We start from the raw sequence: 25927 nt of genomic DNA, 5'->3' as shown, positions 1-25927 counted from the left end.
GAATTTAGACCAATGGTGCTACTGCCTAGCAGCTTCTGGTTTGATGATTCCCATACTCTCCTAGGATTAAGCAATGTCCATCCCAACCAGATGTTTTATTGCTGTAAATAGCCACAACTTCCTGCAGGATGCAATCGAAACAGTCAAGATGCATTCACAATAGTGTGATCACAGGGCTGGAAGGGACCCAGAGGTCTTCTAGTCCAACTCCCTGCTCAAGATAGGAGTATCATCCCAGTCAAATGGTCGTCCAGTCTATTCTTGAAGACCTACAATGATGGTGCACCAACAACTCCAAGAGTCAAACTATTCTGCTGATTAATTGCTCTCAGTGTCATAAAATTTCCCTTTGACAAGCTTTTACCCATTACTTCTTGTCCTGCTCTCTGGGGCTTTAGAGAATAAGTCAATCCCTTCTCCCTTGTGACAGCCTCTTAAGGACTGGAAGACAGATATCATGTACCATATATTCTATACATGCATGTGTTTTTCCTGCTCATGGGCAGGACAACTGAACTGCCTCTTGCTGGATAGAGCCCAATGCTCAGGTCTGTCAAGATCTTTTTGAAGCTTGTAAAGTATTGTCTATCCCACCCAGCCTGGAGTCATCTACAAATGTCGAATCCTAAATGTGTGTACTTTAGCTCCCAGAATGCTTAACCAGGAATAGCAAGAGCACTTAGATACAGGTGTATATGACTACTGTAATGCTCTCTACATGGGGCTACCTTTGAAAAGTGTTTGGAAACTTCAGATCGTGCAGAATGCAGCCACGAGAGCAATCATGGGCTTCCCTAAATATGCCCATGTCACACCAACACTCCGCAGTCTGCATTGGTTGCCAATCAGTTTCCGGTCACAATTCAAAGTGTTGGTTATGACCTATAAAGCCCTTCATGGCACTGGAGCAGATTATCTCCGGGACCGCCTTCTGCTGCACGAATCCCAGCGACCAGTTAGGACCCACAGAGTGGGCCTTCTCCGAGTCCCGTCAACTAAACAATGTCGTTTGGCGGGACCCAGGGGAAGAGCCTTCTCTGTGGCGGCCCCGGCCCTCTGGAACCAACTCCCCCCAGATATCAGAATAGCCCCCACCCTCCTTGCCTTTCGTAAGCTCCTCAAAACCCACCTCTGCCGTCAGGCATGGGGGAACTGAGATATTCTTTCCCCCTAGGCCTCTACAATTTATGCATGGTATGTTTGTATGTATGTTTGGTTTTATAATAAGGGGTTTTTAGTTGTTTTAGGATTGGATTGTTTCATGCTGTTTTTTATCACTGTTGTTAGCCGCCCCGAGTCCACGGAGAGGGGCAGCATACAAATAAAATAAATAATAAAAAATAAAAAAATAAAAAAATAAAAAAAATTAAAATAAAATAAAATAAAATAAAATAAAATAAAATAAAATAAAATAAAATAAAATAAAATAAAATAAAATAAAATAAAATAAATAAAATAAAATAAAATAAAATAAAATAAAATAAAATAAAATAAAATAAAATAAAATAAAATAAAATAAAATAAAATAAAATAAAATAAAATAAAATAAAATAAAATAAAATAAAATAAAATAAAATAAAATAAAATAAAATAAAATAAAATAAAATAAAATAAAATAAAATAAAATAAAATAAAATAAAATAAAATAATAAAATAAAATGCTTCACAGTGCTTCCCATCCTCTCTAAGCAGTTAACAGAATCAGCGTATTGCCCCCAACAATGTGGGTCCTCATTTTACCCACCTCCGAAGGATGGAAGGCTGAGTCAACTTTGAGCCTGGTGACATTCGATCTGCCAAACTGCTGGCAGCTGGTGATTAGCAGAAGTAGTCTGCAGTACTGCACTCTAACCACTGCGCCACCCCGGCTCATTTGGGCTCTAATGAAATTTAAAGGGACATCACATAATAGCAGAAGGGTAGCCTGCTTGAGGAATTAAGGCATCTTTTTGATAACAAACTCATCTGCTTCTCTGTTGAACAAAACACATGGAGCAGCAGGAGAGATCCGAAAACAGAAAGGCAAAATGTTTTTTACCGGAAAAAACAACATTTCAATCTTTTAATGGAGGCAACCGTGCCAGAAATGGTCCTTTTCATTTGCATTCTGCAGCTACTCTTTGTTCACAGATTAGATGTGGAATGAAAAGAATCTGTTAGATAGAAGAAGGAAAGACTTAGCCAAAGGACTGGAATAGGGAATCACAGGAAGGGGGGGGGGGAATGAGAAACCGGGCTACTTTACTGCAGATTTAAAAAGGATTACTCCATGCCGTAAGAAATTAACCCTATTTATAATCAACTTTTCAGGACAGCAACATAAAGCATGGTATTTTCTTGGCCTGTATTGTGCTAAAGGAGTTATCTCATTTTTAAAAAAAATATTATTTCCGAAAAGAGGTCTTGAAGGTTTTAAAGGAAATTGATTGCGGCCACTCCAGGTGAACATATGGCTTCCTGTGTTCTCTCTACAGCTGACATGCAGAAAAACACACGTACCCAGGATATGTGATCTGCAGTTATATGGGTACTGATACTGGGGGGGGGAAGGCATTTCAGGTGCTTCTGAGGGACTTAAATGCCCTTTATTAAAACCACTTTTCCAGGCTGAACCAATTGGTTGTCACACCCAAGTCACAGGGATGTACTTTGTCTACATTTCAAATTTGAATATCTATAGAGATTCTCAATCATCCAGGTCATGGTTGTCCCAAAGGTGCTTTTCTCAAATTAATAATAATGATAATGGTGGTGATGATGATGATGATGATGATGATAATAATAATAATAATAATAATAATAATAATAATAACTACTTCAGACAGATGGTTATCCAACATCTTCTAAAAAAATTCCAGTGTTGGAGCATTCACAACTTCTGGAGGCAAGCGGTTCCACTGCTTAATTGTTATGTCAGGAAATTTCTCCTTAGTTCTAAGTTGCTTCTCTCCTTGTTTAGTTTCCATCCACTGTTTCTTGTTCTACACTCAGGTGCTTTTGAGAATAAATTGACTCCTTCTTTGTGGCAACCCCTGAGATATTGTAACACTGCTATCATGTCTCCCCTGGTCCTCCTTTTAATTAAACTAGCCTTGCAACCACTGTTTCTTGTAGGCTGCACGTGCCCCCCCCCCAAAATACCCCCCAAGCACCCTTTTCCACAGGCGCGCGCTCCCCATCCCCCTGCCAGCCCACGGGGGGGGGGGGGGCGGGGGCGGGGAGGTGCGGCAGTAGGAGGAAAGGGAGCTGCGGCCGCCCCTGCCTCCCCAAGATGCCTCTGGCCAAACGCGCTCCTGGTTTCTCGGCCCTGCCCCACACCCGCCCATCCGCCTCCTCTCCTCCTCCGCCGCCTCCTGCCTTGGGGCATGATTTCTCTCGCGGCGGTGGCGGCTATGGGATGAAAGCGCTGCCAGCCAGGGGGCTGTGAAAGAGGGCTTTCTCCGCGGGCTTCGGGAATGCCCGCCCCGCCCCTCTCGCAGCCCCTTCGCTGGGAGCGCTTTCGTCCCAGACTTCCAGCAAGGGGGCTGCAGTAGAGGCAGGGCAGGCGTTCCCGAAGCCTTCGGAGAAAGCACTCTCGGAGTTGCAGCTCCCTCGCCGTCGGTGCCTCAGTTCCGGAGCTCCGCCTCACAGCTGATCACTCTGCTGCCGCCCCACGGCTACTGCCCAATGCCGCTGCTAAGAGAGAGAGAGAGAAAGGGGGGGAGAAAGAGATAGCAAGAGAGGGAAGAGAAAGAAAGCAATAGAGAGAGAGAAAAAAAACAAGAGAGAAAGAGAGAGAGAGATGAAAGGGGGGAAGAGAGCTAGCAAGAGAGAGAAGAGAAAGAAAGAAAGAGAGATAGAAAGAAAGAAAGAAAGAGTGAGAGAGAAAGAAATCAATAGAGAGAGAGAGAGAGAGCAAGAGGGGGAGAGAGAAAGAGAGAGAGATGACTCTTGATTTAAAGCATATGGTAAAAAGCACCCAAATAATAACAGAGAAAAAAACCCCAGCTGTTTGTGTGTGTGTGTGTGTGTGTGTGTGTGTGAACTCTTGAACCATTTCCAATAGCTCACCTCTAATTTGAAATGGTTCAAGAGTTCACACACACACACACAAGGGGGGAGGAGACAGGGATGGAAAAAGAGAAGATAATAATAGTAATAGATTTTGGTTTTGTTTTATTATATTTCTTTTAATAAAAAAGAAGGGAATTTTTTTCTTATCTATCTATCTATCTATCTATCTATCTATCTATCTATCTATCTATCTATCTATCTATCTATCCCGCCCAGTGCCAAAGGGACTGTCGCTCAGACACTATACTTTTCTGCCCACACCGAAAAAAAATTAGAGGGAACATTGCTTGCAACCATTCTTCATATGTTTTAGTCTCTAGTTCCCTGATCATCTTTGTTGTCTTCATGGTGACCAAAATTGAATGCAGTATTCCAAGTGTGGCCTTACCAAGACTTTATAAAGTGGTATTAACACTTCACATGATCTTGATTCTATCCCTCTGTTAATGCAGCCTAGAACTGCGTTTTCATTTTTGGCAGCTGCTGCACACTGCTGGCTTATATTTAAATGGTTGTCTACTAGGACTCCAAGATCAAGACTCCAATAATTTGTCTGCAAGGAGCACAAATCCTTCCATTCCCCACCATCCAGTAAGAGGTGAAGAGGCTTCTTGGATGAGGAATGAAACGTCTTTAAAAAATACAAGAAAGTCCAGTTGCCTCTTGAAAAAGAAAGCACTTTTTGGATTTCAAATTTGTGTGTGCTCTGCTCTGGGGTCAGAGCAGAACCTCCAAGTCTCCATCTTGTTTTTCCTTCTTCTCTTCTTTGCCTTTTGAATTCTGGAGTAGAAATTCTACGCGGTAAATCTAAATGAGAAATGCTGATTATCCATTAGTTCTTGGGTGTCTAACTCATGGTGTCACGTCGCCCTCACGTCAGATATGAGGTTCAGCAGGTTCTGACCAGTTCTGGAGAACCAGCAGTGGAAATTTTGAGTAGTTCGAAGAACCAATAAATATCACCTCTGAGAGGCCCTGCCCCCATCTATTCTTTGCTTCCCAACTGCAAGCTTATAGGGACAAGTCTGATCCAGCGTCACCTAGAGGTGGTACTTGCTGGTTCTCCAAACTGCTCAAAATTTCTGCTACCGGTTCTCCAAAACCTGTCAGAACCTGCTGAACTGGACCTCTGATCCATAGTGTGTTCTTTTAGCCAGAAATATTACTGTAGTGGTAAAATAACAGACAGTTTGGAGCTTTGTTGTTGTTTTGTTTTGCTAAAAACCTAGAGCAGCACTTTAGGAAAATAAATATAAACATTATTAATGTTTGTAGTAGAACCTGCTGGCAACATCAATTGAAACAGATTGGACACATTTGGCTATCTGGAATTATGCTGGAGGACTTCAGACTAATGTAATCTTAATTATATGATGCAAGGCATTTGGCACAGAGTTCCAGAAAGAAAAAGGACAACACATCTTCAGAGGGAAAAAATACTAAGGTAAAAAGAAATAGTTTCATAGGAATGCCATTCTGAAAGGAATTAAGACTCCTTTCTCGCAACGCAAAACTATATATTTTGAAAAGGATGCCATTGATTTAAAAAGCTATAATGAAATTATGTCCTCTGTTAAGACCTTTCTTTCCTGGCAGGAGAGATGCTTGAACTCATCTAGGGTCAAGTTGGGTAATGAAGAGAGGCACCCGAAAGAAATTGCTCTTAGTTCTATGTGAAAGGAATTCAGTAATGAATCAGCAAATAGCAATAGCATTTAGACTTATATTATACCACTTCACAGTGCTTTACAGCCCTCTCTAATCAGTTTACAGAAAGTAAGCATATTTTACCCAAGATCATATGCTGCAACGTCCTGCCTGTCGGCGACTACTTCAGCTTCAACCACAACAACACAAGAGCACACAACAGATTTAAACTTAATATTAACAGCTCCAAACTTGACTGTAAAAAATATGACTTCAGTAACCGAGTTGTCGAAGCGTGGAACTCATTACTGGACTCCATAGTGTCATCCCCAAACCCCCAACACTTTACCCTTAGATTATCTACGGTTGACCTATCCAGATTCCTAAGAGGTCAGTAAGGGTCGAGTACAAGTGCACTAGAGTGCCCTCCGTTCCCTGTCCTATTGCTCTCCTATATCTCCTATACCTTTCTTCTATTCCTATATCTCTTCTTCTATTCTTTCATTGATATGTTCTATTACTATACCTTCTTTTCTATTATTTCTTAGATATATTTTAATATGAGTATCTCCTCTATAACCTTCATCATGTATTTTACTATGTGTATATAGATGTATACCCACTAAAACCCTCATTGTGTATTGGACAAAATAAACAAACAAACAAACAAATAAATAAATAAATAAATAAATAAAATCTGGGTCCACATTTTACTGACTTTGGAAGGATGGAATGCTTATTGAGCCTATTGAGATTCGATCTGCTGGCATCCATTGATCAGCAGAAGTAGCTTGCACTACTGCACACTAACCACGGAGGCTCATACATCTTGTGTCTTGGATCCACTGCTGGATGTCTCTCCAGAAGTGACTTCAGAGGAAAGCACGGAGCCAAGTGTTGGTCAGGATCAGGGCTCAGAAAGTACTAGACTGACAGAGCAGCCTCAGCTCAGTCAACCTGGAACTACGATACCTGCGATCTGATCTAATAGTGCACAAAATTGTTTGCTACAAGGTCTTCCATGTCAACGACTTCTTCAACATCAGTAACATACGGGAAAACAATCGATACAAACTGAACTTAATACAGTGTGTGTGTGTGTGCTACTAAACGACTAAACAATGTCGTTTGGCGGGACCCAGGGGAAGAGCCTTCTCTGTGGCGGCCCCGACCCTCTGGAACCAACTCCTCCCAGATCTCAGAGTTGCCCCCACCCTCCTTGCCTTTCATAAGCTCCTTAAAACCACCTCTGTCGTCAGGCATGGGGGAATTGAGATATTCCCTTCCCCCTAGGCTTATAAAATTTATGCATGGTATGTCTGTATGTAAGATTGGTTTCTTAAATTGGGGTTTTTTACATTACTTTTAATATTAGATTTGTTCATATTGTCTTTTTACTGTTGTTAGCCGCCCCGAGTCTACGGAGAGGGGTGGCATACAAATCTAATAAATAAATAAATAAATAAATGTACAGCGGTACCTCTACTTAAGAACTTAATTCGTTCCTTGACCAGGTTCTTAAGTAGAAACGTTCTTAAGTAGAAGCAATTTTTTCCCATAAGAATCAATGTAAAAGCAAATAATGTGCGCAAACCCATTAGGAAAGAAATAAAAGCTCGGAATTTGGGTGGGAGGAGGAGGAGGAGGAAGAAGAGGAGGAGGACAGTCGCTTCTGAAGGAAGAAGGTGAGGTGAGGGGAATCAAAAAAATTCCAAATTTTAAGGCTTAAAAAAAAACAGGGACTCTGAGGCGGCGAAAAGGAGCATGCGGCTCCCATACACCTGGCTGCCTCCCATACACTGCGCCAGAGAGAGAAATCCAGCGGGAATGGCAGGAAACTGGACAGGCCTTCGTGCCGCTCTCAAATTTCCTGGGAAATTTTTCTGGGCTCGGATTTTTAAGTAGAAAATGGTTCTTTAGTAGAGGCAAAAAAACCTTGAACACCCAGTTCTTATCTAGAAAAGTTCTTAAGTAGAGGCGTTCTTAAGTAGAGGTACCACTGTAACTTATTTTTCCTGATAATGAAAATGAAGGGAGACTAATATAGATCAATTTCAACCTATTTAGCTCTCATCAGCTAGCCATACCCGTTATGGGATTTGAACCTGGGCAGCCTGCCTATAAGGCAGTTTGCTCCCTCCCATACTTGGGTATACCAGGGTGATTCGACAGGAAAAAAAAACCCATATATATATTCAAATCCTGGTAAGGGTATGGCCAGTTGATGAGAGCAAAATAGCTTGAAATAGATCTATACTAGTCTCCCTTTTCATTATCATCAAAAATATGAATACAGTTTGTTTGCAACTGCCATTTTTTCTTCTTATAAATAGTGGTAGAGATGTGGAATACTGTCTCAACTGATGCAAGCAGGTTGGATAGCTGTGTTGATTGATTGGTGGAATCACATTTGATTAGATGATTGACATAGTGGAGTTGTAATTATGATTCGTTTTTTGACTAAGGCCAGCTTCCAAATGTCTGGTAGGTGGGACGTGTCATCACGTTTATTCATATTTAGGGAATTTTCGGTGACTTTTTTCTGATGTCAGAAGAAGCCCTCCAGCCCGCCCTCATCTTAATGTCTTCATCTGAAGCACAGCTGAGAAGCTCCTTCTCAGGAGATGCTGGGAAAATATTGCCGAAAATTTAATCAGTGGGTTGCTACCAATATGGCACTCCAGACCACATGGGTATGAAACCACCAAAGTGCCCAAATGGGCAAACTGGAAGTGCATTTTTCTAAACTACTACTTTGTCAGTTGGGGGAATTTTTTTGCCTCCAGAAGATGAAACTGGAAGATGAAGTGGCCTTTCACAAGCCTAAAGTCAGCTGCCCAGTGCGTGTATTCATGCTGGAGCTGAAACATGGGAAAGTCATGTCTGCCCTCCCATATGGCTCCGTGTGCCACCTATGGCATGCATGCCATAAGTTCTCCATCACGGTGTTACTGTATTCCATATGAAGGAGAATGAGAAAGAAGACTCAAACTTTCACATTTTAGTAGAGTTTTGAAGTGATATTGGACTCTTTGAGTTTCACTCCTCAGCAGTTAACTATCAGTTACTGTGGATTTACCAACCACGTCTGCTGGAAGTTTGTTCCAAGGATCTACTACTCTTTCAGTGAAATAATATTTTCTCACGTTGCTTTTGATCTTTCCCCCAACTAACTTCAGATTGTGCTCCCTTGTTCTTGTGTTCACTTTCCTATTAAAAACACTTCCCTCCTGAACCTTATTTAACCCTTTAACATATGTAAATGTTTCAATCATGTTCCCCCTTTTCCTTCTGTCCTCCAGACTATACAGATTGAGTTCATTAAGTCTTTCCTGATACGTTTTATGCTTAAGACCTTCCACCATTCTTGTAGCCCGTCTATGGACCCGTTCAATTTTGTCAATATCTTTTTGTAGGTGAAGTCTCCAGAATTGAACACAGTATTCCAAATGTGGTCTCACCAGCGCTCTATATAAGGGGATCACAAGATCCCTCTTCCTGCTTGTTATACCTCTAGCTATGCAGCCAAGCATCCTACTTGCTTTTCCTACTGCCCGACCACACTGCTCACCCATTTTGAGACTGTCAGAAATCACTATCCCTAAATCCTTCTCTCCTGAAGTTTTTGCTAACACAGAACTGCCAATGCAAGAAGTTCAGTTCTACCAAATGTTTGTCTATCTCAATGTAGGTGTGGAAGGCAGAATTTTAAAAGAACTAATCTAATATCAGGCTAAGACAAAAGACCTTAATGTTCACCCAAGTGTGCTCTGTAGCATGGCAAAACATGAGATCCTAAATACACCAAAGAAGACCAGAAATAACAGCACCCACATGCTCAAAATGAACCACACATTCAAGTAGACAAACACAGAAATAATTGACCATGAAAGGGCAGAAGGGCTAAAGAATTCCTGGAAACTGTGACCCTCAAACCAAAGATACATCAATAAGTCAATGGAACTAGACATGGTCCACCACACAGTCAGATGCTTTATTCAAACCATATGTAGAGGACTGACAAGATAAAATATAAAACATCTACTTTGGTTTCGATCTCTTAAAGTACGGGAAATCCAAATTTTAAGTAGGTACATTGTGTCCAGTTTAATTCTACACTAAATATAAAACAAGAGTTTTTATTACGCATTATGTCTGGCTGAGATAGAACATATACAGTATTTCTCCATGTACTTTTGTTAATACACAGATTTTGGCAGAGGTATTTCTTTTCTCTTCCAATTTTCCCCCCACTTTTTCTAAGTATTATATAAAACTGTAATGGTATTGGCAAGGATAGGTTGAATTTGTGGTTTGCGCAGGATAATTTAATACCATCCTTAAATTACCATCATGGTACTTGGATCCTTAGATAAGTCTAATCTAAAGTTATAGTAGATCCACTGGGACTGAACCATCTAAATTTCCCAGATTTTATAGATGGGTATTTTAAACACCTCACTCAACCAGGATTCCACAGCCATTGTCATTTCCTCATCCTGTATCGGCCAGTCTGCCTTTACAATCTCTATGGTTGCAATCCCAAGAATTAGAGGGTGGGTGGAAGGAATTCCACATTACTTGTCAACTGAAGCAAGGACAACAAACCACAGCTTCTGAACCCTCAAACTACATGTTGTGGTTGGCTCTCGTCCAGCTCCTGCCCCAAGGAATGTGGACGTGGATGCAGGGGAAACATCAACATGTCATAGGCCTGTTTTATTGCCGACAGAGTCAGGTAGTGAAGTTTCCTCGGAAGAAGAAGAAGGTGGGGGTGACTTGGAAGAGGGGAGTTTGGCAGACAGCCCAGGAGGAGATCAATCATCCTTATCCCTGGATTCTGAACAAGAATGTATGACACATCCACGCATGCGTAGAGTGATGCGTAGGAGACAACAACTGAAGGATTATTACAGAAGATAAATGAGGCCACCTGTGGTTAGGTGGGGCTGCTGTAATTAGTGCTACAGATAAAAGAGCAGCCTGCTGTTTTAGCCTCATGGCAGTTTATCTGATTCATAGTTTCGTCAAGATCGTGGCTTTTGCTGTTCAAGATTGTGTGTGGACTTTCTGGACTTTAGAATTGGACTCAATATCCCAGTTATTGGGTGAGCATTTGGACTGCATTTAACCTGTGCCTTGTGTGTACCAGAAAATGCCTTTGACATTTAAAAAGGGAGCTGTTTCTGTTTTTCTGTTGATAAAGACTTTTGGGTTTTCCTTTTGGTGTGTGTCTTTCTGAACTAATTACCCTGTAATTACGGGCGGTTGATACACGCCGGCAGAACACTACAGTCCGCTCGAAAGCATCAGTTTTTGATCCACTGTTTCCGTGCCAGCTGTCTTCACCTCTGTTGCTGCTACCACTGCTCGTTCCATTCCTCCTGCTATCCCAGGAAACTGGCATCAATACCACTTGCCATCCATCAAGCCAACAAGGACCACCAAATACCTCTGCACATCGCCCATAGCATCCTCAAACTTCTCACCAAAGCAAGCCTATTAAGCATGCATCTGTCTTGGAGAGAAAAAAATGTTAGGCTGCCTGCATTATTTTCTCTATCTACCCAGGCAATTTCAGTACTAAGAGGTTAAGGAAAGCTCTGCCAGATCAGTTTAAAAGCATCCTCTCACATAGCATTCTCCCAGAGTGACCAACAGGCTGCATTTAAAACCATGAAACCTAGAATAGGTTAGTCATTTCCATTGTTATTCCCTAATAGCTGCTCTTGAAGTCCTGTTTTCTTAAATTCTATCTTCCACTCTGACAGACATTGGTTACCTTGTGTCTGCCATGAATTTTTCAAGTATCCCTTTCCAATTTTCTACACCGGGAATCAACATCATAACCCTAATCATAGCTGCTGAGAGCTTATCCATAGTTTAGTTTTGTCTTGTGTCAAAAATAAGTTGTTTTTTATCATCTCTAGAGCCTCGATGTGTTGAATGACAGTGGAGGTCCTCACCTTTTCTAAAATTGTTTGAGAGGGAGAAAGACACCACATTTTCCATATTTTAATTCTTTTTAAAATTTATTTAAAATGTGTATTATCTACTCACTGTCCAGAATGATATAAGCCATACAATAGGTATGATTAAAATGATAAAGGCAAGTTAAATAGATAAGTTAGAACTTAAAATAATAATTATAATGGCATCGATATTAAATCTTGATTATGGATATTAAATTTGTGATGCTAGAGTGAAAGGTTAATGACTTTTCATGTGGTGTTAAGAGTCTGATAATATCCTACTATCTTCACTTCTAAATGCTGTTCAGAGTCTAAAGGAGGGGTATATACCAAAAACCAAGACTTTCTTTTTACCTTTACCACTTGAATGCACAGGTGAAGGGTCTTCAAGATGACTACATCTCCTAGTGGACAATGGTCTACAGTTGATGCTGAACAAATTCCCATATGCTTCTCTTCCATCTGACTATCAGCCTGAACAAGACTGATGTGCTTCACCAGCCGATGCAAAACACCAAGCCCACAGAACCAAAAACCACTGCTGATGACAAGTGACAAATAGCTTCAAATACTTGGGAAACATCAACTCAAGAAATGAGAATTTGACCAAAAAATAATAATCATCAAGGCTAGCCAGATATCGCTGCAGTTGCATACTAAAATGCTCCATCAACCTCCATTTTCCTAAAGCTGAAAGTATACAGAGCTATGTCTGTCCCTTATCTTCTCTACAGATTTAAGTTCTGAACATTGTACCAAAGGGATATCCAACAATTGAAGAAATTTCACATGTACACTCTCTGCTCCATCCTTGGCATTTGTTGACAAAACTGTATCTCCAACCTAGAAGTCGTGGATCACAGAGTCCACCAGCATTGAATCCCAAATGCAGAGTCCAGATGAAATGAGTACTGTAAGCATCACTAATTGCACTATAGTACATGGCAGTGATGGTGAATCTATGGCACGGGTGCCACAGGTGGCATGCAGAGCAGTATCTCTTGGCATGTGAGCCATTGCTCTACCTCAGCTCTAATAAGCAAGTGTGTGCCGGCCAGCTGATTTTTGGTTTACACAGAGGCTCTGGGATGGCATTTTTGGCTTCCAGAGAGCCTCTGGGGGGATGGGTGAGGGAGTTTTTACCCTTCTTCGGCTCCAGTGAAGCCTTTGGAGCCTGGGGAGGGTGAAACATGAGCTTACTGGGCCCACCTGAAGTTGGGAAACAGGCTGTTTCTGGCCTCCAGAGAGCCTCCGGGGAGTGGGAGATGTTTTTGCCCTCCCCAGGCATTGAATTATGGATGTGGGCACTTGCACATGTGCGATAGCATGGACACACGCTCTTTTAGCACCAGAGGAAAAGAAGGTTCGCCATCACTGGTGTATGGGAATCTAGGAAAAGACCTTGAGATCAACCCTACAAAAACTACACAGATGCTGTGAAAGAAACCTATGCCACTGTGACATTCAGCCAAGCGATCTAGATGCTGCAACTGCTGACAAAACCTACTTGAAAGCTCAGTGCTATGAAGCTTCCATTGATTTATTTTATTTATTTATTTTATTTATTTTGTCCAATACACAATAATCCACAATGAAGATTATAGAGGATATAGTAGAGAAGAAATATGAGATATAGGAGAGACAATAGGACAGGGGACGGAAGGCACTCTAGTGCGCTTATATACGTCCCTTACTGACCTCTTAGGAATCTGGAGAGGTCAACCGTGGATAGTCTAAGGGTAAAGTGTTGGGGGTTAGTCCGCTCATGAGTTCCATGCTTCGATAACCGGATTACTAGAGTCATATTTTTTACAGTCAAGTTTGGAATGGTTAATATTAAGCTTGAATCTGTTGTGTGCTCTTGTGTTGTTGTGGTTGAAGCTGAAGTAGTCTTTGGCAGGCAGGACGTTGCAGCATATGATCTTGTGGGCAATACTTAAATCATGTTTAATGCGTCGTAGTTCTAAGCTTTCAAGACCCAGGATTGTAAGTCTAGTTTTGTAGGGTATCTCCTCTGCCCATGGAAGTTCAGAAGGGACCTCTGCACATCCTATTCATAGAGTGGATCCTAAGCTTGGACCCCACCTTCACCCTGAAGGTGGACTCCTCCTTTTACAGAAAACAGGAGGTGATTCTCCCCTCCTTCTGCGAGAATCTGAGATCAGAGCAGGTACTCTCCTGACACATGCTAGATGTAGACAAATGAAAAACAATCATCAATGTACCCACAGAATAACACACTTAGTTACAACAGTAGAGTTGTAACTGTTCAGTGCCCCCATTGTGCTAGACTTGACACTTCCAGTTTGAGATTGCAAAATTCATCTATAGATGAATTGCACAAGAGCATGTCTTCTTTGATCCCAAAGGATTATCATTTGTATTGAATTGACCTCAAGTCCTGATACTGCACCCATGAAGGTTTACTGCATTTTTGCTTGCTATAGAGATATTTGACATTGTTGCAATTCTTTTTTACTTTCTCAGAAATCTAAGAAGCTCCAGCCATTGTAATACATCAATCCTATAGTGCAAGACTCATTGTTTTGCATTTCCTGCTGTTTAAATAATTATGATATGATGATCCTTCCAGTTACAACTTAAAGGTGCTGTGTGCTGAGATATCACTATTCTTATTTACAGAGTACACAGTAGTTACAGTATATATTCAAAGTACTAAAAAAGAATGCACATTACATTTGGAACTCATCAGAAAAGCATTAACATGGTACATTAGAAATTCATTCTTCAAACAAACTAACAGAATTGAAATTACTCCAGAAATCTTTTTTTTTAAAAGCAGAGCATAAATTCTGCAATTCCCCTTCATTCCACTGTTCATCCTCAGCTTCTGTCATTTAGATAAAATAGTCTGGTTCATACATTGAATAAAGCACTTTATTTTTTAGAAAAACCCTGTAGTTTATAAAATAAACAACCATTTTTTGGATTCACACAACATGCTATACCATAAAACACAGTTTACAAATGACACTTCATACAATCTCCTAAGCTAAAATCCATAAATCACACCAAAATGGTGGTAAACTGCAAGCTAGATTACTGCAGTGGACTCTTTGTAGGGCTGTCTTTGAATCTAGCCCAGATATTTCCTGAAAAAATTAAACAGACAGGTTTATCTATGGAAAGAGTCCAAGGAACTATTACAAACTGCAAAGAGCATTATATCGGCTGTCGATTTGTTTCCAGACAACATACAAAACTTATTATTCTTAAAGCATTAAATAACAAGGGTGTGGATCGCTGAAGAAAAAAATTTCCCTCTTAGCTGAAAGTCAGCTGCAAATTCTTCATGCTCTAAGTTGGTATCCACCATCATTACTAGCTTTCTGATCTCTAGATTCAAAAATTATGGTGAATTTAGTTTGAAATTGTGGTTGAAATTATGGTGCAGATATTGACTGGTATTATGTTTGTTTGTTTGTTTGTTTGTTTGTTTGTTTGTTTGTTTGTTTGTTTGTTTAATTCAATTTCTATGCTGCCCTTCTCCTGAGACTCATGGCAGCTTACAACAAGTAATATACACATGCTAGAAAACTATATAAAATTGCAATTAAAAATCCCCATAGTTAAAAAACAACCAAACAGATTCAGATATCATGCATCAGACATTCATTCTTTGGGTGGGGCAAGGTATTAAAATTTCAGTGGTCCCAGGCCTTCCAGAAAAGATGGGTCTTTAAAACTTTATGGAAGGGCAGGTATTGTAAGAACCATTTAGTCACCATATTTTTGGGCAGTCATAAAGTGTTGATTATTTAATTTTTTCCCCCAATGTCAATTCTGGCTTTACATTTTTAGAACTTAAATATTTGATTGTTAATGACATATTTGCTGTAATAGAAATAACCAAATAAATTAAGGAAGTTTTGTATGATGTACAAATGCAGATGTAGCATCTGTGAATATGGAAGCTCATTTTGTCTGGACTTTCCATCCCAAAGAGATTTGCTACAGATGGAACCTCCCAAACCGTTTGGAGCAGGGGCTTCCAACTTTGGCAACTTTAAGACTTTTGGACTTCAATTCCCAGAGTTCCCCAACCATGCTTTGCTGGCTGAGGAATTCTGGGAGCTGAAGTCTTAAAGTTGCTAAGGTTGAAGACCCTTGCTTTGGAGGGTAGTTTCCTTACCTGTCTTCTTGAAGCCACAGCACTGTTGATGCTCTTATTGGTTGCTTTGGTTTTGCCCGAGAGAACCAAATCATTCTTCCATGTTGCTGAGTTTTCTTTAGAGTCAGATGAAATGGGGTTCAGAAACAAAATCCTAGCAATCAACCCATAGAGGACAGTTGCTAAGATCATTGGCATGACATAGAATATCCCAAAGTCCATCATATAGATTGGAGAGTAGTAACTCCGAGATACTTTATACCCACAAGACACTATCGTGGCTTCTTTGTAGACTTCCCTGTTAAGATCCAGTAAGAAAAACCAGAGCATACAATAGACAGAGGTGAACGCCCAGACAAAAATGATGATTTTTTTGGCTCTGGAGAAAGTGCATAGAAACTGAGCTTTGATGGGGTGGCAAATGGCAATGTACCTCTCAATAGTGAAGGCAGTAATGGAGCAAGAAGAAGCATTGATACCAAGATATTGGAGGTAAGTAATGGAGAGGCATCCAATGTAGCCATAAACCCAGAAACCATAAATGCTTTCCGTAATATTGGGTAGTCTACAGCCACAAGAACCATGAGATCAGCTACTGCAAGGCTGACCAGATAACAATTAGTAGGAGTCCTCATGTGCTTTGTCCTAAGTACCACTAATACCACCATGATGTTGCCCACAATGCCTAACCCACAAATGAGGAGAACCAAAAAGATGGTGACCACTTGGTATTCAGTAGTGACCACCTCCAGATTTGGTAGAAGTTCTGTCTCGTTCTGTCCATTTCCTGTGTTGTTCTCCATTGTCGTCTGGCTGCTTCTGTCCGTTCTGGTCAACACATTTTCTCATCGCCTTCCTAGGGAATAAAATTAATCACAGGGAATCTGTGGAGAAATTCCTGTCTATAGGCTTTACATCCCACATGTATTAAACCCTTGGTTTCCAATGTTGACCTATTTACAAAAATGCGTGCACAAAACTGACCATCCCACAAGAAAGTCACTCTCTCCATCTCTTTAATCATCTAAATTTGGGGGTCTTTTTGGTAAACAATTATGCTGGAACGCAACTCCTATGATGATTTTTTTCTCTCTCTCTCCCCTGCCAAGTAGGTTGTGAAAGAGAGGAAAGATAACCTTATCAGAGTTTGTTCTTCTCACCATTTGCAGACAACTCCCTGGCAGAGATGAATGACAAAAGGTCTGGAGGCAAGTCTTCCACACTCCTGCCCCACTGCCAGTCTTGAAAGGAGGAGAACAGATTTCAAAATGGGATTGGGGGAAATTCTCCTCTTCGACGGGGAAAGCAGAAATGCGTGCCTTGCCATTTCCAGCTTTGCTTATGGCTGAAAGCAAGGACCGAGTATCCCAGCTTAAGAACCCTTTGGTGTAGTTTTGCAAGTTGATGAAAAGGAGATTTGCAATTCAGACAATGAGAGCTACATGCCTTGATTATCCCAGCTTAGTTGCTGCGTTGATCAGCTCTGGCTGATAGGCAGGGGAGATTATTCCCTTAGAGACTCATCACATTTGTTAATCTACATAGGAATCTATACTGCAGGGAGAGAGAAATTAAGACTGTTCCGTTTCCCCTCTCCTGTTCTTGGATGTAATATGCCAGGCAAAACTTACCTGCAGCTTCCTTGAGTTCTTTGAAATGAGCATGTTCTGTCGGCATAGAAGGCACCAGCTCTGTTTCAAGTTTGAGCAGCAGAAAACCTACTCCCTCCCCCCGCCCCCAAAGAAATGGGTTGGAGTAGATCAATTATGTGACCGTGGGCTCCAGCTTCATCATATCAGCATCTTCCAACCCCTCCCGAAACGGAGCCTCTCCAAGCGGCAAAGCTGTCAAATCATAAAATTGCCTATTAATGAGAGAAGCCACAAACAGCGTTCCTTGTACACAGCTTTATTCTCCGTGTGAAAAGAAAGAGAGCCAGTCCAGTTTGAACTCAGAAAAGACTGTTTAAAATAAAACAATAAAGCTACACAGAGATAGCCAGTAATCTAGGCTAGGTCTTAAAGAAGTAACCACTAATGGGGAAATTCAAACAGTCGCACATGTCGGGTTTGATTCCATATGAATCTAAACGCTAGCTCTTTTTCTCCCTTTCGCTGCCTGATTTCCTTCACTGTATTTCCACATTTTGTCATATATGCGGAAAAGGATGAGGCTAGTTTCCAAATCAGTGCATCTCTGAATATATGTGGGTGTGATTGTGAATCTAATACACATTTATGTGTATGAAAAGCCCTTTTGTATCTTTTTGTATTATATTGCAATTAAATTATGGCATTGAATTCAAAAAATAAAAATCATTTTTGAAACCCAGTTGTCTTTCTGATGTATAGAACAGTTCTTTTGTTCCTCTTGCCTCAATTGTAGCAATTTGGGAAATAATAACTGGCGAAGTGTCATTGATTTCTTAACAAAGCAGGAGTGTGTTGTTCAAAGAACAATTTTTTAAGCAATTTGTTTTTACAAAAAATATGCTTTATTCCGGTTTTAACTTTCTAAAAAAGCAAAAACCATCAGTTAAGTCTGTAATTTAAAGAACTGGACTTGCTACTAATATTGATGCAACATAATTATCTCAGGAAAACAATCACATTCAATCAAACTACACGTGTGCAGTGAAATAGCCAACCTGCAATTTGAATCTAGCATTGGATTCATATTGCCAATTAATCTGCTGTCTGTCTGTCTTTCGGTCGGTCGGTCGGTCGGTCCCTCTCTCTCTCTCTCTCATCTATCAATCTCTTCTGTCGGTCTGTCAGTCAGTGTGTCGGTCTGTCACTCTGTTGGTCTAGCTGTCACTGGAACATGTAAAGACTTGGCTTAATCCCATTGATGTTGAAAGTGGAATCTATTATGGTGGGCTGAAAAAAAGTTAACAGTTAACATAGAGATTCTCAGATATGTTCCACAGATTACTGCAGTTTCTCCACCCTGCATATATCAGAGCTGTCACTATATCAGCCTGTTTTTTACATGCACCAACATTATGTTGCTAAACGGGGTGGGGTGGGGGAGCGGACGGACAGGATTGTTTCTGCAAATGCAAAATACATGTGACAAAAATTAACTAACAATTTTAGTGTGTTGGAAACCCATTGTGTTTGTTGAGATCTTCAGAGATTGCCTGAAACCTTTGGATGTGCAGTATATGAGTTTGAATAATTTCTCACTGAATGTTGCTATTAAAGTTCTATTTTTCTAAAGCATTTTGAGGTCTGTTATGAAAGCCCTTAATTTGTATAAGGAATCTCAAAGGAGAAAAAGACTAATAGGAAATATGAACATAAACATCTAAAAGCAGACATTTGGCTAGAGATCTACTTTCCTCAAGATTTTCTAACTCAGAGATTTGTATGGGGAAAAAAAATTTGCTGAACAAATTTGTTTTAAAAGTGCTGTTATGAACTGAGAAACATAAAATAAACCAAGTGGTAAATTAACCCTGATTTTTCAGTTACCGTTTTTATGAATCCCATTGGAAAATGAATTACCAAAGTTGGAGGTTTTTTAATATACCCTTTATTAGTTGCAGTGTGGCCCTCATGAAAGTACATTTCTGCAACAATAGTAGACAGTTTCATTACATGCTTTTCTGAAGCTCTTTAAATTTGATGAAACTATGGCCCACCGTGGAACTTCATATGGAAGGATACCCACTAGGAAATTTCATGGCAATGTAAAGTCCCAGGACGGAGATTTGTTGGTAATACTGTATGCCCCAGATGAAAATAGCCGACCTTTCTCAGAGAATTTCATTGCAGGTAGGTGTTATAGTTCCTGCAAAGTGACATGCATCAGATAATCAAACAGGGTTTGGCAGAAGCAATTGGATTTTTGCAGGAGAGCCAGTAGAAGGAGGCTGACAGGTGAGGATAAAGTGGTTTTCAACACTGAGCAACTTCTGAGCAGATTCGGGAGAAAATAATAATGCAGGTAGAGCAGAGTTGGGGAACAACGGCCCTTTTATGACTTGTGGACTTCAAGTCCCAGAATTCTTGAATGTCATTTTAAACTTCAAATGAACACTAAATGAATGGTTGATAATTGGAACATCATCTTTCGGCTGTGGCGAGAGTGCACCAGTTGCGGCCCTATTTGGAAAGGGAGTCACTGCCCTCATCACCTCGAGGTTCGATTACTGCAACGCTCTCTACATGGGGCTACCTTTGAAAAGTGTTCGGAAACTTCAGATCGTGCAGAATGCGGCCGCGAGAGCCATTGTGGGGCTTCCTAGATTCACCCACGTTTCTGCAACACTCCGCGGCCTGCACTGGCTGCAGATCGGTTTCCGGTCACAATTCAAAGTGTTGGTAATGACCTTTAAAGCCCTACATGGCATTGGGCCAGAATACATCCAGAACCGCCTTCTACCGCACGAATCCCAGCGGCCGATAAGGTCCCACAGAGTTGGCCTTCTCTGGGTCCCGTCGACCAAACAATGTCGTTTGGCGGCGCCTAGGGGAAGAGCCTTCTCTGTGGCAGCCCCGGCCCTCTGGAACCAACTCCCCCCAGAGATTAGAACGGCCCCCACCCTCCTTGTCTTTCGCAAATTACTTAAGACCCACCTTTGCCGCCAGGCATGGGGGAGTTAAGTTATCCTTTCCCCCTAGGCTTTTACAAGTTATGCATGGTATGTTTGTGTGTATGTTTGGTTTTTTATAATAAGGGTTTTTTAGTTGTTTTTATTAATTGGATTGTTCATGTTGTTTTACCACTGTTGTTAGCCGCCCCGAGTCTGCAGAGAGGGGCGGCATACAAATCCAATAAATAAATAAATAAATAAATAAATAAATAAATAAATAAATAAATAAATAAATAAATAAATAAATAAATAAATAAATAAATAAATAAATAAATAAATAAATAAATAAATAAATAAATAAATAAATTGAGGACTAAAGATGGCAGCTTTGATTGTGTAGGCACCATTTTGGTTCTCTTTTAACATCCTCTCCCTGGGGTTTGCCATAATTAGTTGAGAAATTGGATGCAAGGAAGCTGTGTACCCAGAGTTAGTCATGATCAGGCTGTAGGAAAGATGCTTCAAATGTGAAAGCAGAGGTGATATCATGTGATAAGATCATAGACTGAGATGAGACACTTCTTAGTAGACAGAGAGAAACACAGATCCATGGACCTTCCAAAGCAATCTGAGTGGCCACTAAATCTTGCAAAAAGAAGGGGAGGAAATGAAATGTAAAAATATGGTGTTCTGGATACAGAACCTCAAACTAATGGACAAGGATCAAATTTAAGTGGTCTGCTTGATGCGAAGAGATTTGTTAGATGTTAAGGAGTAAGCTGTGCTATCCCTAAGAGTTATACAGAGTGCACTGAGGAAAATGTGAAGGTAGCAGATATCCAGCTAATATCCCAGAGACATGAGCAGTATTTCAAATAACACTCTGGACATTTTAAAGAGAAGATTGAACTGCCACTTGACTGGTGTACTCTAGGGTTCCTGCTTGGGCAGGGGGTTGAACTCGATGGCCTTCATGGTCCCTTTCAACTCTAACAATCAATCAATCAATAAGTAAATAAGTAAAGTAAGTAAATAAATAAATAAGTAAGTAAGTAAGTAAAGTAAGTAAATAAATAAATAAAGTAAGTAAGTAAGTAAGTAAGTAAATAAGTAAATAAGTAAATAAGCAAGCAAGTAAATAAATAAATAAATAAATAAATAACCAGACCACATACATTAAATGTTTAAATATTATTTACATTAGGCAAATATCATAATCAGTAACAGTCCTAATCGTTCACAAATGCAGCAATCTATATTCTCAATAAATATACATTGCAAGCCTTACTCAATACATATACAGACCAACATTAGAACACATTTTTCTTACTACACACAGTAGATCTTACAATGGAATAATCATATAGACAAACCAGCAAAGAATCAGAGAGATACAAGAGAGAGACTCACTAGGAAGAGAGTCTCAAAGCTCTAGGTTCCAAGAAAGAGAGATGTGGCTGGTTCCCTTTTATAGTAGACTGCAACACCAGCTCTTAAAGCAGTAGTATGCTAATTCCTATAAGCATACATTGCTGGCTTAAGTTATATATTGTAAACCCCAACTAGTTATACACACAGTACTAACAAGATTGACTCCAAAATTAAAATCTTTAGGAAAAGAAAAATGAGAAGGGTTGGTTAGGAGGTGTGGTGGCACCGTGGTTAGAGTACAGTACTGCAGGCTACTACCGCTGCCTTCCAGCTGCCTGCACATTGGCAGTTTAAACCTCACCAAGCTCAGGGTACCCATCCTTCCAAGATGGGTAAAATGAGGACACAGATGGTTGGGGAAAAAATGCTGATTCTGTAAACCACTTAGAGAAGGCCGTAAAGCACTGTAAAGTGATATACAGTAATTTCTCACTACTTTGCGGTTCATCTTTTGCGGATTCACTACTTCATGGGTTTTCAAAGGGGGATTAAATCCATTAAATCCATTAAAAATTTTAAATCCATTAAAATTCATAAAATTCTTCTACAGTAATACTATACTCTATTAAAGAAACTGGTAGAATATCACATGTAGTTCCAGCTGAGAAACATTATAGAATGACTGTTTAATGCAAAGGGTGGGTTTTAAAAGTCCAAATACTCATTAAATACATTAAAAATATCTTTCCTCTACTTCATGGAAATTTGTTTGGAACGCATCCCCTGTGAAAAACGAGGGATCACTGTATAAGTCTAAGTGTTATTGCTATTATATTAGAAATACACTTAAATGATTTTTTTCCTCAAGATTTGCATTAAAAAGTTTTAGAGAGAAAAAATTGTCAGACAGAAAAAAAATAAATGTTCTTTTAATTGTTACACGCATTCCTAATCAACCCTATTTGGTGAAAGGAGGCAGCCCAAAAGTAGAGAATTAAAATCTAGGCACAGGATATTTCTCCAAGTATTCAGCTGAAGTTAAATCAAAATTCTGCAAAGGAGAATCCCCATACAAAATTGCTGATTGATAATCTGTTAAGAAGTCCAGTTTGATCACCTGGGACTGACAGCGAATGACATGTTTTTATTCCATGGCATTTGCTAACTAGATTAGAAATGCCAAGCTTTTGTATTATAATCAATAATGGTTTGTGACTGGTCACTGTGATTTTTTTAAAAGGTTTTAAGCCTGAATGGTATGGTTAGAGATGTGTAGCACCTTGGATTTGATTTTCAAAAGGTGCTTTAGAGTAGAGTTGGCCTGCAGTCCTTTAAAACAGATGGGTTTTTTATTTTTATATGGCCTACCTCTATTATTGTTTTATGAACAACTCAAGGTGGTTGTTAAGTTGTCAGGCAGGTTCAACTGACAGAATGAGGCAGACTCAGCAGTAAACAAATAGCAAGCCTTATTTCAACATCAACAGCAAGAACAGAGGATAGCAGCTTGACAGCTCCCTTTTATAGTGGAGCTGTCAAGTTCTAAACCAATAGCAGGGCATTGTTTTCCCACATGCTGGCTGCCTGCTTCTGAGCCAATCAGATTCTAGCGCCAGCCAGAGTGATTGTAAGAGTGAGGACTCAACAGTGGTGAACGTATCTAATTAGAAACATAGAAACATAGAAGACTGATGGCAGAAAAAGACTTCATGGTCCATCTAGTCTGCCCTTATACTATTTCCTGTATTTTATCTTAAGATGGATATATGTTTATCCCAGGCATGTTTAAATTCAGTTACTGTGGATTTACCAACCACGTCTGCTGGAAGTTTGTTCCAAGCATCTACTACTCTTTCAGTAAAATAATATTTTCTCACGTTACTGCTAATCTTTCCCCCAACTGACCTTATATTGGGGAAAAGATTAGAAGTAATGTGAGAAAATTCATCTTCTTCCTCCTACTTTCCCCACACATCAAAGTTCTGTATAATATAATGCAATAATAATAATAATAATAATAATTATTATTATTATTATTATTATTATTAGAATAATAAATAACAATATTTATCAATCAATCAATCAATCAATCTATCTATCTATCTATCTATCTATCTATCTACTTACTTACTTACTTACTTACTTACTTACTTACTTACTTACTTACTTACTTACTTACTTATATGCCACCCTCTCCGAGGACTTGGGGCAGCTTACAACATATAAAAGAAACAATGAGAACATCCTAATCCAATTAATTTTAAAAATAGTTAGTCTAAAAGCCCCAATAATATTAAAAATCAATCATTGCTATTCACACAACTGACATACATACATTTGTTGGCCAGGGTGCTAATGTATAAATTCTAATGGCCCCAAGCCTGGCCATATAAATGAGTCTTGAGTCTCTTGCGGAAGGCAATGAGGGTGGGGGCAGTGCAAATTAATAATAGTGTTATATAATGTGATCATTTATGTACAGGTAATCCTTGGCTTAGGACCACAATTGAGCCCAAAATTTATCTAGCTAAGTGAAACATTCACTAAGTGACTTTGTTTTGTCACAGTTGTTAAGCAAATCATTGCCTTTGTTAAGCTAGTCATGTGCTTGTTAAATGAACCTTTTAGTTTGCTTGTCAGAAGGTCACAAAAAATGATCACATGAATGCTGCAATCGTCATAAACATGAGTCAGTTGCCAAACATCTAAATTTTGATTACATGACCATGGGATTGCTGTAATGGTCATAAACTGGGGTGGGTTGGTGATGCATGTGTGGTGCTGGAAACGTGGCTTCTGCGCATGCACAGAAGAAAAAGTTCTTCTCTATTAGTGTCATTGTAAACCCAGTGTAATCATCATGCTCTAGTCTATTTGTATTTTGCACTCTAAGACCAGTGTAATCTACTTGCCCTACTTTATTTGTATCATTGTAAACCCAGTGTAATCATCATGCCCTACTTTATTCATTTATCACTGTAAGTCCAGTGTAATCATCTTGCCCAACTCTAATTATATTTTCAGCTGCAAATCTGGTGTAATTATTCTTTCTCACTGTATTTATTTCCTTTTCAATATATTCATCTAATGTAATCATCACTATTTTCTATTTCCGTTATTCATCCCAATAGATAATTTCCATAATCTTACCATATCTTATAACTTAAAACATTATTTAATTTTTTAAAAAAATCTATTTTTTTAATCTTTTAAAAATCTTTAAACATTCAAAAACAAATTGGTGGAATCCACGGACTGGCACTGACAGAACTGGTTCTGTGATGTCATCATGACATTACCAGCAAGTTGCTATTGGTTCGAGTGAACTGGTCTGAACTGGGAGAAACCTACCTCTGATCATGTGTGAAAAACATTGGTAAGTGACTTTTTTTCACTGCTATTGTAACTTTGAACAGTCACTAAATGAATGGCTGTAAATTGAGGACTACCCATATTTATTTATTTAATTCTATGCCAGCCATTTCACTCCAAAAAGCAACTCTGATATCTGAGAAACATCTTTCTGACTCCATGAGCACAATATTCTGAAGAGTTAGACTATAAACAGCCGAATAGGAAAGACACGGCTGTAGAGAACCATATCCAAAAGCACTGAACTCTAATTGGTATTACGCTCTGACCTATCCTGATCTTTTCTGCTTAAAAGCTGTTTCTGTTGCTATGGTTATACTAAAACTGTTTTACTTCTTAACCCAGCACCCTTTTCCAAATTCTGAACTCATTGCATTCAGCTATTTATTTAGAAGCTTTGCCAATAGTAGAGATCTAATTACCCCAATCTCTCTTCTGTTGTGGTTAGCTCTGGCCCAGCTCCTGCCCCAAGGACTGTGGATATGGGGGAGACATCCACATGCTGCAGGCCTGTTTTGCCCCCGGTGGAATCTGCTGATGAAGGCTCCTCTGACCAAGAAGACATGAGTGACAGGGAGGAGGAGAGTGTGACAGACAGCTCAGAAGGAGATCAATTATCTAGCTCCTCCTTGGATTCAGAACAAGAGTTAATGATACAGCCACGCATGCGGAGACCGATGCATAGGCAACAACAACTGAGAGATTATTATCAAAGAAAATGAGGCCACCTGTGGTTGGGTGGGGCTGTGGTAATTAGTGAGGCTGCTATAAATAGCAGCCTGTGGGTTTGGCCATTGTGGAGGATTATCTGTTCGTTGTGTTTCATGCCTACTTTGCTGA

General features: G+C 39.8%; 1 protein-coding gene across 1 annotated transcript in view; it reads right to left on the bottom strand.

The window, feature by feature from the left end:
* The window catches only part of TRHR (thyrotropin releasing hormone receptor), a 24400-nt gene extending 6894 nt beyond the window's left edge, over positions 1-17506 (bottom strand). The window contains 3 exon segments of the mRNA XM_070748647.1: positions 15826-16370; positions 16373-16660; positions 17436-17506. Coding sequence (XP_070604748.1) covers positions 15826-16370; positions 16373-16607 — 780 coding nt within the window. The 5' untranslated portion in view covers positions 16608-16660; positions 17436-17506.
* Between the last annotated feature and the right edge of the window lie 8421 nt (positions 17507-25927).

The sequence above is a fragment of the Erythrolamprus reginae genome, chromosome 3, assembly GCF_031021105.1.
Source record: "Erythrolamprus reginae isolate rEryReg1 chromosome 3, rEryReg1.hap1, whole genome shotgun sequence".
Taxonomy (NCBI): domain Eukaryota; kingdom Metazoa; phylum Chordata; class Lepidosauria; order Squamata; family Dipsadidae; genus Erythrolamprus; species Erythrolamprus reginae.
This window is presented reverse-complemented; position numbering and strand designations above follow the sequence as displayed.